This window comes from Rhopilema esculentum, chromosome 20, assembly GCF_057945365.1.
Source record: "Rhopilema esculentum isolate cy_ngs chromosome 20, ASM5794536v1, whole genome shotgun sequence".
Lineage (NCBI taxonomy): Eukaryota > Metazoa > Cnidaria > Scyphozoa > Rhizostomeae > Rhizostomatidae > Rhopilema > Rhopilema esculentum.
The window spans coordinates 12,942,207-12,960,497 of record NC_142834.1 but is presented as its reverse complement, the minus strand read 5'-3'; the positions used below and the strand labels follow the sequence as shown (position 1 = coordinate 12,960,497).

At 37.7% G+C, this 18,291-nt stretch overlaps 1 protein-coding gene and 1 long non-coding RNA gene across 2 annotated transcripts in view; one reads left to right on the top strand and one right to left on the bottom strand.

Moving 5' to 3' along the window:
- The first annotated feature begins 207 nt into the window (after positions 1-207).
- Positions 208-18,291, top strand: part of LOC148957875 (uncharacterized) — a 46,992-nt gene continuing 28,908 nt past the window's right edge. Inside the window, exons 1-2 of the long non-coding RNA XR_016145034.1 lie at positions 208-823; positions 15,657-15,710. This is a non-coding gene — a long non-coding RNA (uncharacterized LOC148957875). The remainder of the gene's footprint in view (positions 824-15,656; positions 15,711-18,291) is intronic.
- LOC135687368 (mitogen-activated protein kinase 1) lies at positions 3,514-6,785 on the bottom strand. Its single transcript, XM_065203911.2, has 2 exons — positions 5,853-6,785; positions 3,514-5,077 (listed from the first exon to the last, which is right to left on the bottom strand). Exons 1-2 carry the CDS (start codon positions 6,649-6,651, stop codon positions 4,290-4,292), a joined length of 1,587 nt encoding a protein of 528 aa, XP_065059983.1. The 5' UTR covers positions 6,652-6,785; the 3' UTR covers positions 3,514-4,289.

Here is an 18,291-nt window from a genome sequence, read left to right as displayed (position 1 = left end):
CAGGCTACGCGAGTGCTTGCTGTAGATCAGTTGCAACGAGAAGCAGTGGCATGGCCACGTATGGGGGATTCAGTGGGACATGCCCCTCACTTTTCTCCAATTCATTCTGAAATTCTATCCTAAGTTGCAGTTTTCTAGAATATTTGCAAAAAATTAAAAACATAACATAGTAAATGGCGTGTCCTTGCTCCAAGGCCCCTCAAATCAGCAACTTTTAACCTTACACCGCTGTTCAGAGGGCTTTTCTGTTCTTTTCAATAGCCAAGGGGGCTTCTAGGGATTTGCTATCACTAAGCTGGGAATTCTCATGCTTCCGACAGCTCCAAGAAGAGACTAGTGTTGAGTCACTTCCGAACCTTAGAATGCTGTGTCAACACAGTACAGCCTTATCAGCAGATCATTGTATAAGCCAATGGAAAAGTTCAATTTCCTTTAAAAGATGGGATTTAAAGATTAGAAGTTCCTACTTCCATCTCATACTGGCCTTAACATGTTATCCCTGTTCGTATACTCGTATCTTCGGCAGGATTTTCAGATTTCCAGGAAATGGGCCGTCTTACCACTTGGCAAAAATCTCATGTGTGGTGCGGAATTAGAAAAGTTCGATGGCCTATGCAGGAACCTCAACAGAATGACTAAGTTATACCATTGCCTTTGCCCATTACCTTTATGTTAAGAAGGTCTACTCCAGGCATATATCTGCTCCACAAATAGAGTTCTTGAGTGCGATGTCTCCAAGCATCAACTTTTAGAATTTTGACTGTTTTTCCACATAAACCCAAAGACCACCATGAAATACCTCTTGAAATGGAGAATCAGCTTGGTATGTAAAATATAATTGGTTGATTTATAAAAAATGAAAGACTAAATTTGAGGATAGCTTTTATTTTGGCTGGAACCAAATATTTAACGGATTTTCCAAACTTAGTGTCATGTCGTGCACCTTCAGGCTCATTTTTCCAAATTCTATAACCTGTGCTCCAGACCCCTAACCTGAAAGTAGAAATAGAGAAAGTAGACCAGTGAAGTAGACTCTACTTTCATGTTAGGAGTCTGGAACACAGCCTAGTGGGCTCCTGTACTACTTTACTGGCTGAAGCACGTGAGATATCACGTGTTATCTATGATCTGAGCTTTGCACCTTTTCACCTGATTTGAAGCAACAGAGAGCAAAGTGCAAAGGCATGACCACTTTTGGAACAAAAGATGGGGATTTATCAGGGAAGTTTCATAATTCCTAGAAATGACTGCCAAAAGTCTTAGTACACTGACGTCAGCTTGTGAGGTCAAATCCAGCCATCCCCCTCTTCCCCATGGAACAATGTTGGTTTACTATCAAGCGGGTTTGGAAGTACCTTCTTCTTAGTTTCTGTTATGATATTTCTCTAAACTACCAACATTATTCTAGGGGGAAGGGGACGAAAGCAGTAATTTTAGGTAACATACTTCCGGTCTGAAAACACCTCAGGGTTCAAATTCGACTTGCTTGAAGTATTATGTAAGTTTTGGGGGCTATGGAAAAAACGAGGGCTAATGGTAAAAACTGGGAGGGGCCCCTACATACGGACTGCAAGAAAGTCCCATCCAACGCTGTAGATGCATGTCAAACACAATAGTAAGAGGTAAAAATGAGAATTTTCTCTCATCAATAAAGGCGAGCTGAGTTATAGAAGCTTTGTCGAAGATGCTTTAAACAAGATCTTGAAAACATTTATCTAAATGTAATTTGAGGGTCCCTTCTGGTCTTAGTTATCGAAATCTGCGTTGTGCTAAGAACGGTACAAAGTTCTTATTTACTTTTTGAGTATCAACAGTAAGTTAATTTTCCCTAAAATAGTGCTGGCTCAGACTTTCTGAATATTTCCATCGCAGTTTATCATTTTTGTAAGAACTCCAGATTTTTGTGGTTTCAAGGTTCAAAAGTTTACATTTCTTTTAGAAATAATAGGATAAATGCCAACTATTTCATACATGCTTGAATTGGATACCCAAAATACCGACGCAATGATTGCAAATAAAGGTTTAAGTATTTGAAAACTATGATTGCAAAGTTATTTGAGGAAAGATTGCAGATAAAGACAGAAGTATGAATGAAGCGATGGTGTATGAAATGTGGATGATTATTGTCATCATTGGCTCATTTCCGAGACCATGTTTTGACGTCAATCTGAGTATTAATGTAACAATCATTGTCAGTTCAAGTATAATCATGAGTTTCGATGTAAAAAAATACAATCGAAAAATATTGATGTTGATGAGTCATGAGTTATAGAAGTTGGAAAGGATAAGAGAGAACATCCCTAGTTCTCGATTGTGTGATATGTAATATGCCAAAAGGGAAATTGTGTAATGAAATGTTGGCTCAAATTCAAGATCTGGTTTTCTATGGGTAAATAGCCCCTGGGTTAAGGCAAAAAGGACTCGAATTCGAAGGACAATGTATTGAGGCTTACAATGGATTTTGCTATTCTGAAAATGGAATAGTGGAGTACCGAGTACTGAAAGCCTAGTTTGCAATGTACTTGCTGATTAGTTTAGCTTTCAGCAGTGATGTTGTAACCCAAGGCATTGTTTAGGAAGAAATGCGTTGTCTTTTAAAATGTTTTTTAGAATTTTAATCAGTTTGATCGGACCACAGCTGTAGGAAAACGGAAAGCAAAACTTGTTAAAAATTTTATTGAATTCTTAGTTTAGATAATACATTTCATCCAAACCACTCAGTGCTGTCGCCATGGTGGGGCATGGGGAAGCATGGCCTTATCAGAAAAGGGGACCTGAGCACCCCTATTGAGCATAATAGCTAGCGAAGGCCCTAAAACCATGCAAAAACTTGACTGTAAAGAATATAAATAGTATTGAGACTATTTGGCAACATTTGGTCTGGGTACCTTATCTAAAAGGTTAGTTCGAGAGAAAGGGGTTACAAGAAATAACATGAAAAACTTTGCAACGTCTCACATGACAACGCTGTTATGCAACTGAAAAGAAATATTGCGGGTCAAAGTGTGAAACAGATGCTTCCCTCACGCGATCTTGTGTGACCATAACTAATACAATAACAACAGTGTACAATGCAGGTCTGGCCTAATTCACTCGTGACATTAAGCCCTCACGCAAACTTCACTCAATCCTCTTTCCATTCACATCCATGCTTATCCACTTCAAAGCATTTTCATGTTTACCCAGCCTTGTCAGGAAGACGCCTAGGAAATGGCCTAGCAATGATAGGCAAAATTCCATTGCAGTCTCGTATTCAGTTACGCCAAAGCGTCTTTGCATAGATTAGGATTCAGTGGTCTAGGTTTTCATTTACCCCAGGGCTCTGGTTCCCCATTAGGTGAGCTTTAACTTTCGAATCGATATAGTTGAGAAACTCGTGTGAAGCATTCGAATACCACAGAGGTATTTTGCTACCAACATGTGTTCATCAAGCTCCAGCCAATGGCAATACCAAAGCTTGACGAGGCTTTGAAAATGTATTTCTTTGGCAGTATACACAAAAAATGCAACAAATTTCTCAAAACATCTGCAAACACGATAAATTCTCCATATTATTAACAAAAATCATTAACTGATTCTTCAGTCAGGCTGCTACCCTGAGTGAATCTAGGATAGGTGTCTAAAGCAACAACAAAGCATTTCCTATGAATAGAAGGGTTTCTAGGCAGACAATGGCAAAATTAATTTGCTTCTGTTAACATAAAATGAAGATCTTTACCTGGGGAGGTTAAGAAATGCTTTGTTGCTATTTGAAATCACATGAAAGACATAAGCAATATTAAATTAATGACCTTGAACCACATGGTGACAACTAAAGATCTTTACAATATCTTTGCAAATAATACAAAACTCCAAAACTTTACTGGGGTAAAATTTGTATATGAGTAATATTTACATTAACTAATATGGTATAATAACAATGTTATTAACAAAGATAATAATAACAATGATTATAGTAACAGCAACAATAATTTAGCATTAATGATCATACAATATTCCTTTATGAAAACAACGTTTGAAAATCTCTAAGCCAAGAAAACTTTGTATATAATAATATCTAATATCCACAATATCAATTTTGATAATAAATAAATACAAAAGGAATAAGAAAACAATCAGTTTCACTTTAGCATTTTAATTTACCATGCGGCGCAAGCTTAAATGTAGTTCCTAAACACAGTACATTACCTTAAGTAACACTCTAAGTTATACTTTGAAAATAATGACGCAATGCAAAACTTTCAATGAAGATTCTAAAAATTTGCCTAATTTAAATAGTCTTTAAAGCACTAGATCCAAATGCGGATAGCATCCCAATGGTTGAAGTTCCTATTCAGTTTATCGGTTTTCAGACATTCTGAGCCTGTAAATTGCGACATTCTGCAGTTTCTATGCGATGAAACAGCAGTTTGTTCTTTGATAATGTTTATCAATTGGTTTTCAAGTTCTGTGGAGCATAAAAAACTCCGCGGTATCGCCTGAAAGTTCCTGCCAGGGAGTCTCGATTCGACCGGCCTCCGTGAATCTGCAACCGGCGAGACAACATTTCTTCCAGTATCAAGAAATGATGTGACTTTGGGGAAATTAGGACTACAGTGCCCTGATGTCGTGCATTCTGACTGGAGCGAATCGCACCTGAAGCTGTCTTCTAGTGACCTTGCTTCTGAACAGGCCGGATCACGGTAGGGTTCGTCCACAAAACTAGAACTGAGGATGTTAAGAAGAGATGGACACGAGTTGTCAGTTGAAGAAAATGAGTAAGAGTCATTTCTTTCAGGAGCCACTTTTGTGCTCTCATCGTCAAATTGAAAGTCCTCATCAAATCCATTGAACAGTTCTTTGTTCATGGCCTGGGTGCTGAACTTGTCGGGGCAACATTCGGTCAGGAGCATGCTTTTGAGAGTCTGGACCGGCAAATCATCAACTTCGTGTTCGATCCGGAAAACATCAGGTTGTGGACACGCTGGTTCATCAATTATATCGCTGATGTCACCAAAGTAGGGATCCTCTAACAGTTGTGACGCAGTTTGTCTTTTTGACGGATCTAGCCGCAGCATTTTCTGAAGTATGTCAAGGCCTATATGAAAAAAACATAAATAAATTATCTGGGATATATATATAAAAAAATATTTAAAAACAGGAAAAAATATTGTGCGGAAAAATTATATTAGTCAAATACTCGTTAAAACCTTGGAATTTAAGAAAAATCTTTATTAAGGATGAATAGTAATCGTGTTCATTGAAAGGTGGGTATTATTTCCTGTTGGCAACACATAGGAAAGGAAGACAAGTCGTGGCGTCATGCGAGGGTTCTCGAGCGTCAAAGAAACGGATCAGCTACGTCACTAGCTAGATTTTGAAAAGGAAGAAACTATCAAGAATTTCAAACTTTTGAGAAGAACTGCTAGGGTAATGAAAGTAAAATAAAATCATGTTGCTTTGTTACAAAGATAGTTGGTCTCTAGGATACAGATTACGACGTGTCAACCGAACGCAGATGCAGCTTATGCAATACAATACTTTTTTATTGTGGGGGAATCACCTTGGATTCTTTGCATTCAACTATCGACGCTGAGTCAGGGTCAAGGGAAACGCACTTTAGACTGCCAAAAACATAGAATAAGGGACCGTTGAAGAAATAACCAAAATAATGAACATTTTTTTGTATGATTTCAGGCGGATGCGTGTAATAAATCTTTGAGTTCGATTGCTAAAATCTGTTTAATGCGGGCAGGTGGACCGGTTGAAAGAACGCGCAAATACGCCCTTTGGACTATCACAAACAATAAGACCTACATGGGTGGGAAATTTTTTTAAAGAAGGGAAGATTCGATTTAAATTATTAAACTTACCAGCTTGACTGATTCCTGAAAGTTTATGGGTGAGAAATTTGCCTCTGTTGAACCAAGACTGAATACAATCGATTTGTTGTAAGTCGTTTTCCCCAGGAAATAAGACGCTCCCTGTGCACATTTCGGCAAATACACATCCAGTGCTCCAGATATCAATAGCAGCATCGTAGTTCCCCGGAGCCAAAATCACTTCTGGAGATCTGTAATATCTTGTAGCAACAAGTTCAGTTAACTGTCCAGCATGATCAAACTTTGGGTCAACTATCCTGGCTAGGCCGAAGTCACCCACCTTCATGCTCAAATCATTGGCGTTAACGAACAGATTGCCGGGTTTGATGTCTCTGTGAATTACATTGGCCGAATGGATGTATTTCACGGCCCTGAGAAGCTGATAGAGAAAGAGTTTCGCAATCTTTTCTTCGATTTTTCCAACTTTATTGAGGATATTGTACATGTCTGTGTCCATAAGCTCTTCCGCTAGATACACGTAGTCCAACTTTTGAAAAGTATCTGCGTCGAGTTCAGAAATATCGCTTCCGTTCGGTGCCCTTATACTTGAGGTTTTCACAACATTTTCATGTCGAAGTCGTTTCAGAATCCTAAGTTCCCTTAATGCGACACGACAGTGCGATCTTCGTTTTAAGGAAAGTCTTTTCAGTGCGTATCTCTGTTGTTTTCCACTTTTCTCAACTGCCGACAAAACACAGCCAGTACAACTACTGCCTAAAACTTTGATGTCGTTGAACTTCGATTCCAACGTCGTCCTAGGATCGACAAAATTTGATTCGTGACAAGGCATCTTGTTTAATGCTCGACAATTTGTAACAATGAAGTGTAGATTGTTCTAAGGCGAAACCTTTATGTAGTTCTCAGGGCAGATCGAAACCCTCGATTGATGCTTCCTTCAGGCGAAGTCCTTTATGTTACAGCCCTGACGTTGAGTCATCTTTTATGCGTTTTTTGCCGGCTTTTTGAACTCCCGCCCGGGAAATTATCGCTGATTGGCTAGTTGAATGAATAAGTAAAACCGCATTGTTCTGGTTGCCCACGTGAGTCAGCTAATGTTTTGGGGCGATTCATGTTTCGGACTAAACTCCTGGCAATGGTGAATCACCTTGCGTAATTCATTCACATGATTCTATTAAAGTTTCACGAATTATAAGAAATTTGATTTCTAAACGTCTTGGAACGATGCCCCGGATCCACAGTCTAAAATTAACTCGGGAATCCCATGAAACTCGGAAAATGAGAATTCAGAATCAACCTTCGATACCTCCGAAATCTTTTATCTTTCAAAACTCAGTTAAATGCATGGCAGACCAAAATGTAAAAATCTAGAGGCAAAAGCCTTGGAAAAAACCTGGTATTTGTTAATCTAAAGTGTAAGGATAGGAAACAATTAAATATAATAAGGATTATTAAAGTTATAATTTTAATCACCGAAAACCGCATACATTTGGAGACGATCTGTACTATCAATTTTAAATCGCTTGCTCATTGAAAAATTTCCAACAGAAATGTTTGCAAAAAATAAGATAATATGAGAACTACCCAATTTGGCTTCCATTTATTTTGTTAGCTTGAAAATCATGAAATTATTTGTTGAGTCATGCTATAATTAAATGCCATAAAAATTAGGCTGATCGAGTTTTGAGCAATAGCAACCTGTTTTGAATCACTTGAGGTGGTCTATAATTCATGTTACACAGTTCGCATAGCGAATAGCAACGAGAAATATGCAGATGGACACGACTTGAAGCAATCTATCGACAAATAAATGAAATGAAGTATCCCGTTCGCAGAGCAGCAAAAATTTTGCGTAACGAATGACTAAATTGTGCAATGCAACAACTGATATTAAATTTGCAGTTGTTGTTGTTGTTGTTGCTTTCAATATCTTCAAAGTTGAAGCATTTTTGAAAAATTTCTTTATACCATAATCAAATGTATTATCGATTGGAAGAAGATTCTTTCAAACAAAGAGTAAGATCAATCTGTGAGGCGCTCTCAACTCCAAAGCAGATATATACCCGTTTATGATTTCCCTGTAATTTCGTCAATAATCGTGAAGTTGTGGTAGCATTTACCTCTGAAACGTGGTTAGAAACGCAGATTACAAGAACAAAACACATTTTCCATAAATTTCTCCCCCCATACAGCTTTTTCGAAGCCGTCCTCTCACGGCAAAAGCTATTGGGCATTTTCGTAAATTCCTTTTGAGTTAAATACGAGAAGGGTGCGTTCAAACGCAACTCATTTATGGCGTCATTTTCACACCAAAGTATATTGGAGTTTTTATAGACTTTAAAGTAAACAAAATGAAGTGCGAGTTTTTCTTTTATTAGGGTAACACTTTTATTAGGGTTACCAGTTGAAGAGACTTGCTCTTCTTTGGGAGCAGGTGCTGCTTGTTTGGACAGAGACTTTTAAAATGTTCTTTATAAATTGGCTTTAAGACACATACTCTTTTCTAATTCAAAAGATTTTTAAACTTCTTTGTTCTAAAGTCAAGAAAAGTAAATATCTTTTTAAAGGATAATTTACCCGCAAAGGTTCAGGTATTTTCCCTTAAATTAAGACTTTTTCTTAGGCGATGTCATACTTAGAAAATCTGTGATTTTATTGCTTCAAGTTTTTAGTGTCAGCATCTTCAATGAAAGAGGCCCCTTGCTAGAAGGGGATTTTCCTATGACGTAACTTGATACAAATTTTCATGATCATCGGGCTTTCACAGTACAATTTTCTTGGAAGTCTCTACTTATGAAAATACCCAAATATATCCTGGGTATCAGAGCCACAGAATTTCGAGGGCGTTAACAGAATGCCAAGCAGAGAAGCGGAGGAGCGTCTTTGAATATACGTTGCTCTGGTACCAAGGGTACCAATGCTATTGCTTCTAATCAAGCTAGAAATCGGTTTTGACTGTTTGTGACTCTAAAGGGCAGAAATCAGAAATTTCTTGTCTTTATTACTAGATGTGGTTGCTGGATTACCCTCGGTTTCCGGGCCTCAGTAAAAGAGATGGTGGTTGAACAAGCGATACATTCTTTCAACGACCCGCTCCTTCACTCAGGCGCTTGCCCGGCACACGGCTAAGTCTCTCGCTTTCTCTCCACTCTTTGCTTTTGCCTCTTACAATTAAGAGTTTCAAAGAATATCATCCAACTGCAATGTTTGCTTAGGAATATGTCTACGCCTATTTGGTCCCTGGGTTTCATTTCAAAACGTACACAACATGGCGTTTGCTGATTTGCAGGCATTGGCAACCGTACTTGCGACCACAACAAGCCACTGTTTACAAAATTCTGTGCAAAAATCTCAATACTGCAAATAATTCCCCTGCGTTGTTCAATATCGATAAGGGCATGTATCATAGCTGCGGCATGTTTTCTATGAAATAACGTCTGAAACCTCATGCAATTGCCTGTTTCGGCGTGCTTTCTTTGTGAAACCAGTAGCATTCGGAAATGCCGCGTTATGACTCGCGGCAAGCGCGTTCCTTGCAACTAAACAAGCAAGGCTTTGATAACTTTCTTGAGGCGATGCCGACCTATTATCATACAAATGTTCAGTGCTCGGAAAATACTTGTTGATGCTGTTTAGAATACCCGCTGGATTTTTGCCAATCAATTTTAATTGTAAAACCGACCTAGTACAAGACCTCCCAATATAGAATACCACCAGATAAGTATAAAAAGAGGGCGCTGCAATCGGCATCCAAGACATTAAGGTCGAAAAACATTTTTTTCAAAGGCATGGGGCCTTTATTCTCCCAGTTCCTTAACTCTCTTTTTTCATACTTTTAAGGCCTACTTTCATGTTTATTTCCTTATTACTGGAATACGTGTCTACATACCAGCAAACAATGAGCATAAGTTAGTCGAGTTTATGTGTCGTAAGTCCTTTGTAGTAAATATTTCTAAAAGGGAACCAGAGAAGAGCTTGGTAAATTTCTTGACTAATAATAATAATAATAATAATAATAATAATATCATATTTATACAGGTTAACTTTGGTCAGCAACAACGTGCTGTTATCAATAAAGGACCTGTCTAAATTATACATGGATTACCGAAATAAAAATTAAATCGACTCTTGATCAGCAAGCAGTTTAAAAATGTTTTAATGACTTGTAAATAATAATCATAATCATAATCTGTATTTCTTCTGCTGATTCTTTTCCTTACTGTGTCAGTTCCTTTAAATATCGCCCTTATCCGAATAGTATTGCTAGACTCAAGAGGCACACTTTCTAGCCTTAGTTATATTAGCGTTATAGGATCTCATACTATTTCATATATTATTTTGATGACACCAATATCAGCTTCATTCCTTAAGGGATAAACAAAATTAGCCACTGAAAATAACTACAGCCTTGAAACGATGTGCATAAATAGCACTTTGTGCCGAAAATAAAAAAATCATTGTGCCTCCAAGGTGAGGATTTTCCGCCAGCAAAGACTAGTTTACATTTTCATTATTAATACATTGTCAACAGCCTCTGCAACATATATCAATCTATAATTATCTACCAGTTTGCACTAATCTGTTTACAATAAGATGCAGGTGATTCAATACAAAATGCCTGTATAACCATTTCAACGATATCAACAACTATATTTGGAATACAATGTCATACATGTCTCCAATCTTAACGAGTAAAAACAAATTTAAGTAAAATTTGATGATAGGAAGAATGGGAAATGGTTGTTATAAGCATCTCTTTAAATTTCCATTAGCTGAATGTCAAAACTGCATAACTTTCATACTTATGCAAAATTTTAGTGCGTTAAAGCAAGCTAAATCAAGTCGAGTAGGCTTCGATTGGATCCAGTTTGTCGCAGCCACGTAGCTGCAGGGGGAAGGGGGGGACTGTGCCCCCTAAATTAAAATTTTGTCAACAACCTTCCCCCTCTTGCTACAGTTGTTCCAAACGATATTTTGAAAATTTGGCATAATTATGATTCGGAGAGCTTGAGCTTGATTTAGTCCAAATATATCTGTTTGTTATACATTGGCCTTCTTGTTTTCAAGACTGCCCCACCTCCCCCCCCCCCCCTCAGGTATGGTTCTTGCTCGAGTTTGCCCACTTTAGCCGACATCTACAGCTACATTGTTGTATTGTCGCCTGCAAATAAACTGAATTTAGGTAAAAGTACAAGACCAACCAGAGGCTGTGTCGGAAATTGGAAAATAGCAAAGTTGGTTTGTCTAATAAATGTTTCTAAATCATTTATATTTACTTAAATCATCTTGCAAAAAAACCAATAAAATGGAAGCAAGTTTATATTGGTAATCATGCTTAAAATATTTACACGTGATTGCAAAAACTATATTTCATTTTTCTAAATTTATTAAGTCTGGTGGGTGACAATGAAACAAGAATAGTATTTCATTTTGAAGGTTTTTAGGCTGAAATTTTTTGAAATCGGTCTTGGAAGTTGACATTCTTATGCATAGGCGCAGACCTAGGGGAGCTCCAGGGCTTGAGCCCCTCCTGACGAAAATTTTGGGGGGGGGGGCTGGCTGAGCCCCCATGGGAAAAAAGAAAATCGGCTATCGATTTGTTAGACTAATTTTTATATTTTTGTATTCACGGATAAAAATCATCTCAACAGATTAAATCAAGATCAAATAAGAACGATAATGAAAAATGAAAAATAAAATCGCTGTAGAACCCTCAGCTAGGCCTCTTTCTACCATGTTTCTACCTACATTGGCAGCCACTACCTATGGAATTAATTTTTGAGCCCCCCCCCCCCCTTCTGGAAAAAATAGATGTCTGCGCCTATTTTCTTATGTAAAAAGAGTGTAATGATTTGTGACCATGTTGTCCTACCCACTTTATGGCTTAATAAGCTTATTGCAAAATGTCTTTAATTTGCCTTTAGTCCCACTTTTCGTTTGCGCCGAAGCCACTGTAATATTCGGAAATATAAATTTCCTAGAACAAAATTCGTCTTTGGTTGAACTTTGAAATGTTTTTATTCTGAGAAACGACTACGACTAAAATATGAATTTAGTTTATTTTCGTTGGGGATTTCCAGCGAGGACATCTTGGAATGCAGGAAACGGAATTTCGGAGAAATCGTGTTGTTCTGATAGCAAGGAGGAAGTTCTTGATTTCGTGTTGCATCTTGCGTAGAGAAAACAAGGAAAATATTCGAAAGGACATGTACTTCCGCCTTCTGCTTCTATCTGAGGCCATGACGCAACAACCTTTTTTACCACTGACGCATGACGCAACGCAGAGCAACAGCACAAAATAACTGCTCAAAAACTAGATCAATACCACTGATCAATATATCATTAGAGGAAAATACGAAACGAGCCAATTTCTAATCAACAAAGAACAAGTTCAAGAAATTCCGGCTTCCCAACCATGCTGTTGAAAAAGAAAATGCTTCGCTATAAACATAATCAGGGCGAAGCTAGAGAAATTTGGTGGGGAGGGGGAGAAGATGCAGATTGTCAAGTTTGCCATTAAACAGCGCTCTTTCGTTGTGACTGTTTGCAATAATGCAACGTGGCTAACTGCTTCCAGGGAAATCTTGAGGAATGCAAGAATATACAGACCATTTTTTAAGCAGGAGCGGAGTAGTAATATGAATGAATTTTTAATTGTCAAAGAAACATCTTAACACTGTGTTGTTTGAGGTTCTTAGCGACTGGCGAAAAAGCATTTATCGAAGGGGTATATGTTGAATTGCAAAGCGTTCCCTTTTAGGGGTATGTTAAATTGCAAAGCCTTTCAACTCTTTTAGCCTAAATACATTTTCTGAACCTCTATCACTTCTCGTAGCTACCCACGTAAAATTTATAGGGAGTGTTGTAAAAAAGGAAAATTTCTATGCGTGACGTAAGAATAAATTTTGCATAATTAACGAGGAAGGAGTTGGAGGTGGAGGAGGTGGAGTGCGAGTGTTGGTGATGGAGGAAGATGAGAGATGAAAGGTCAAAATGTTGAGGAAGATGAGAGAATTGAGAATTGAGAATAAACGAGGGTTGTATTTTGCTTGTATTCGTTTGAACTTGAGATATTTGCTTATTATTAACTTGTATATATTCTTCGCTTGCTGTTTCCAATTCAAGACGTTGTTTACATAGACTTGTTGTTTTTGATGAATCGCATTCTCGGAGACGAATCGGAGTAAATTGTATATTTCCTCACGATGTTTTAAGGATTCATTACAGGGAGGTTTTTGGGTGCTCGAAGGGATCAGATCTCCCCACCCCAGCCTCAAAACACTAGGAGAGTGTTCAGAGACACCAAATCACTCAGCAATCACCAGTTTTTATTTTTCATAATTTCTCAAGAAATAAAAAGTTTCCATCGTAGGTCCGCTTAAACGTTTAAGCAATTTAGGTCAAAATTTACTACTCTCGACTACTACTATTTATATTTCCTTTTCTAGTCGTTTCTTTCTAAGAATTTCTTCATTTCACATCTTCTGTTATATATGTAACTTTCATGCTGTAAACAAGATGTCTTCGTTATAGCATTCTATCTCAGTAATAAAGATGAGAAATTTTCTTTGTGTCTTTTTTACGTGTTTCATCCGCAAATCATAAAGTTTTGCATTCTCTGAAGTTTTAATTTTTTTCCTGTTTCTTAACTTTTTTTCTTCCACTATTAAAATCCATTATAAAGAAATTCAATAAAATATATTACTTGACACAGTATTAATTATCAAAGCCCTTAGTGAAGAAAAGGAGCGTCTTTTTCGAGGCGCGACAGAGTGAGCTTCTTATGGAAACATAGTCACTGCATGCATGGTAGCCTGAAATCGTACAGAAAGGTTTCCGAAAACAGCTAGCAACAAAAAAATCGATTGTGGAAGCGATGGGATAGCAGACATCCACGGGGGGACTGTAGATTTGACCTGAAGTTAAGAAAGTACAGGGAAAAAGTTTTCCTTTCAGCTGCTTTTAAATGAATTGAGTAATTCGATATCATTGCCTACATTCTCTGCTCTGAACTCTCAGACAATCCGTACAGCAGGTGGGAAGCATTTGACGAGAAAGTTCAGACGTCTTATAGCGCTTATACTGTGCTAGTTTCGAAAGGTTACTCTAATATTCCCGATAATAGCGCCTGTATCATTGATTTTGAAAGAAGAAAGTCTCCAGACAGTTTCAGCTGCGGTAGGATTATTAAAATCCAGAATTGTCAAATCTAGAATAAGCCTCCAGCCACCCCCCCCCCCTACCCCACACTATAGTCGATGTGTTTCTTTCTAACGAAATGGTAGAGCTTCAGACAGCCCGCTGTATGCACAACTTTGCTAATGTAATACATTCTTTTTTTAAACCCAATTTATAAGAACTTTTTTAAGCCTCAGCTTGTTCTCACTATTTTCTTAAATTCAGTTCAGTATCAAAGCAGATGCTCCTCTGCTTCTCCACTCCTGTCTTCTTTTTTCGCTCGCGAATTTATGTGGCTCTGGTACCCAGGGTACTGTTCGTAAAAATTTTTCAGTTAATATGAAGAAAAGGAGATTAAAACGGGGAAACTGCCTTCCCCTTTCGCCTTTTATAGAGAGCACTTTTCCAGTTCCATTCAAAAATGCGCTGCAACGTTTGAAGTCAAAAGACTTTTCCTACTGCAGAGTGGGAGGATTATGGGCGTGACCAGTGAGACCACACCCCTTTCGCCTCATTTCAGTGCGTTGTTCCAAGTTAATTTTCCTTTGGAAATACGATCTACCCCTACCTAGTGCCTTTTAATCCATTTCTAGAAGAAATGTATAGACCATGTTTTGACAAAACTGGGGGGTAATTACCCCCCTTGGCGCCGCCACTGCTGCGAAAGCGCCTAGTTATACATAGGTAAGGATGTCGATCTGTCGAGCAGCATATGGAAAAATTATCTTTTTATCTGTCGCATCCTTCAACTTATCTCATACAATAGCTAAATTTTGGTGAGGTTTCTATTTTCTATTACTCAACAGTAAATGTTTACATTTCAAGCAAAACAAATTAAAGGAAAGATTACAATTTTTCACAACATTTTGATGCATAATCTTACGTCACATAAACCATTGTGAGCTTTCCATTCCTCAACAGTCTTAAGTTCGTGAAGTATTTGAGAAATTGCATCTGTTTGTCTTGTATATATTAGGTAGCCAAACCACAGAATAAGATAGGTAGCCTGTAGTCACGTCTCGAAGTTCGCATCTCATGAACAAAAACAAAGCTTCTGTGCAGCTGTAGGCACTAAAGAGGGCATCCAAAAATGCACAAACACAATTGAAGTTAGCTACTACTGCTACAAATGTCAAGGGTATGCATAATGACGTCATTTGGCAAAAGCACGCAATGCCTCGTGGTAGTTGTAGTAACAGGCGCCTCATTTTGTTTAGGTTTTACTTTTAGTCCACAAGTCTATCTCGAAAAAATCCCCAGAAGACAGTAGTCTAGTCTTTTTGTATCCTTATGATGTAGTCTTATATACCCTTATAATGTACCATGTGGCTTTCATATTTAAAATTGATTTTTAGGCATGAAAATGTTTCGAAAAACATTGCTAAAACATTTTACAAACATTTTCTCTTAGAATTTTCTAAATTTCGAGCAGCTCTGCATCTTCTTATTTAAGCTTCAATTTTTTGATTTTGCACTGAGAAAATATAGTTGTAATATTTTGACAAGATGTACCACAGTCATTGTTATGAAGTGAAAGAGGAATGGGATGCTGGTGTTGTGTGAGTGATGGTTCCACTTCTGTGATCGATCTAATAATTGTCAGAAAATGATGACAAATGCACAACTTCCCGCCCGTCTGAGCTCCTTTTTCTTTTTCAGGGGTTTTTCACAAAAAGATTTTATACATAACATATGATCTTTGTTCGAAGAAAGGTGAGTGGATTTAAATATATTCAAGCAAAATTACGTAAATTTTCGTGGTAAAAAATGTTTTCGGATAATTCTCTTCCTTAGTGCCTACCGAAGGTGTGGGTCTGATAAAGCTATCATGAACACAAGGAATGTGGAATGTTGGACTGTTGAAGTGCTAGAATATTGGAAAGTGTCTGTCTGCTAACAAGTATATTTGTATTCATCAATACGAGAACTTATTATATAGGAAGGTACTACCATGCAAAGGCTAAATTTCTTCTATTCACATATTCCAATATTCCGACATTTCAACATTCCAGCATTCCAGCATTCCAACATATCACATTCCATGTTTTCAAGATAGCCAATCTTTTATAAGAGCAGACTTTGAGGAACATGTTTAGAGTAATTTTGATACGCAAATGGAAAGGAGGAGGGGCAAGGATAAATAAAAAATAATGAAAATGTGACTTCCATTATCTTTGGATAAATCAAAGGCCTATAAAAGATTTTGCGAAAAACTCATTGGACCCTTTTGTTTAAGCCAACAAATCAAAACTCAAAGGGGTGACTGCAATAAAACATAGTAGATTTTATTCATTGAACTTAAAACTACATTGGAACCCGTTGATAGCGAACACTGTTCGGATCAGAAAAAAATCGTTATATAGAGATGTCTGTTACAACGAGGGTCCTTTTAAAGCGTTTTGATAATTTGAGATGCAAATATCTCTCCGTTGTTGAGAGGTGTCCGTTGTATAGAAACGTCCGTTAATGGAGGTTCCACTGTAAACAACTGCTTTACACAATGTCTTGCCCAAACGACCCAAACTTTTTATGAAAATTTAACTGAACGATGTTGAGGCATGTTCGGTGCTGTTTAGCATGGGTTGACCAAACGACTGAACTTTTTGTTGAACATTGTGCCAGCCGCTTATTCTAATCGCAAACGCTTGTATAGGCCTGGGCACGACGGTAATTTGTTGGGCCTAAAATGAAGCAGTGTGTTGAATTGAGCTGGCGTCGTTATCTCTCACTTTTACATGTGAAATAATTTTAACATATATGTGGCTTCGAAACTTCGTCAAGTTCAGTGAAATATTCAAAATGTTAAAGGAAGGGATACCCATACCCCCCCCCCCCCCTCTGTGATGTGATTTCTTTGAATTAAGGAAAACCAGGCATGATCTTGGTCTAGTTCGAATCGAGCAAAGGGTAGTCAGTAGTGAGGCAATTTTTTAAATTTAATCTTAAGCGTTGGTATGATCACCATTTTTCACTCTGAAAGAAGGGTGCCAATTCGTGTAGATTCTGTTCCGTGCCTTAAAAATGGGACGGGTCATCGTTAACCTGGTTTCCTACGAATTCAAAAATCCGTGCCAGAGGCGAGAGCGGATATTGCATTTGTGTACTGGGTTTCTCGCTTTATGATGCCCGAGGCAATAACGAGATTCCTCGAAATCCAAATCACTGTGGCGACCAGGTGATATCTTTTATAAAAAGATGTCGGTGATTTGTGCTTTGCCGGAGGGTAAGACTTAGACTCATTGTAATATTTAGCTGTATAATCCTTTCCCATACCGTGGAGAAATATTTCACTTCGACCTTGAATAACCATTATTTATGGGACAGCAAAGAATCAATTAAGATTCACGACTTAGGTAATATAAAGGGCTAAGGCAGGGCAGAGGCGTTGTTTGGCAGACTGTTTCAAGTCAAAATGCTCGCCACCTTAAATATGAAATTTTCATGTGCCACATGCAATACTCTTCGGTAGATTAATCGTATAACAATAACGTTTGATAAAATTCTTGTCAAATATAGGCCATGTGCTTCTAATGATTTCCTAAATGTTCATTATCAATAGATAGCGGTCGATAGAGATAGAGGATCGAGAAAAACTATGGGTAAACAATATACAATATAGAAAGGATGTCTCAAAGAGGTAGACACTCAGTCCCTGCATGGACCTAGAGATATATGTCTTTGACCTGACGATGTTATTAGTCTGAGAGTCAATATATAGATAAACATAAAAATAGGGAATTCAGTACATACGGCTGCTACCTTTCATTTCACACTTTCTTTGCACATTTTGTACACTTTTTTATAGGAACAAGATAATTTGCCGAGGCTCAATGTTTTTTTGTACAATCTGTGGGTCGTCTGGCTACTCTAAATGTTGTTCATATTTTAACATTGATTTTTCTACAACTTCATACTATGAATTCTTCCTAAAGCAACAAAATAACAATTTTGCAAGGCATTTTTGATAGCGCAGTTGATTAGCTGACCAAATGTTCTCCGGTTACAAAGAAAGAAAAATTTTGAAAACTCATTGCTTTTTCTCTACAAATTTTCAATAAGAGGCTGGGTATGCTCATGTTATTCATGTGTTAAGGGAAGTTAGGCCTCGGTGTTCTTACAAAGTGTTTTTTTATAAAAAGGGTTTTGCAGAAATTGTTCCATGCCTTGAACGGTTTCAAGCAATAAAATGCATCGAAAAAGATGCAAATCTGCACACATTAGCGAGTTGAAGCTAAGATACAGACGATTCCGCTTAAAGTCAGCCCACTTAAAGTCATTCTGCTAGTTACGTTTA

Bases quoted from the DNA above. Each gene is read 5' to 3' on its own strand.
- LOC135687368 (XM_065203911.2), bottom strand. From the start codon at position 6,651: ATGCCTTGTCACGAATCAAATTTTGTCGATCCTAGGACGACGTTGGAA. The intron at 5,078-5,852 runs GTAAGTTTAATA...TTTTTCATATAG, and splicing joins TTCAGGAATCAGTCAAGCTG to GCCTTGACATACTTCAGAAA.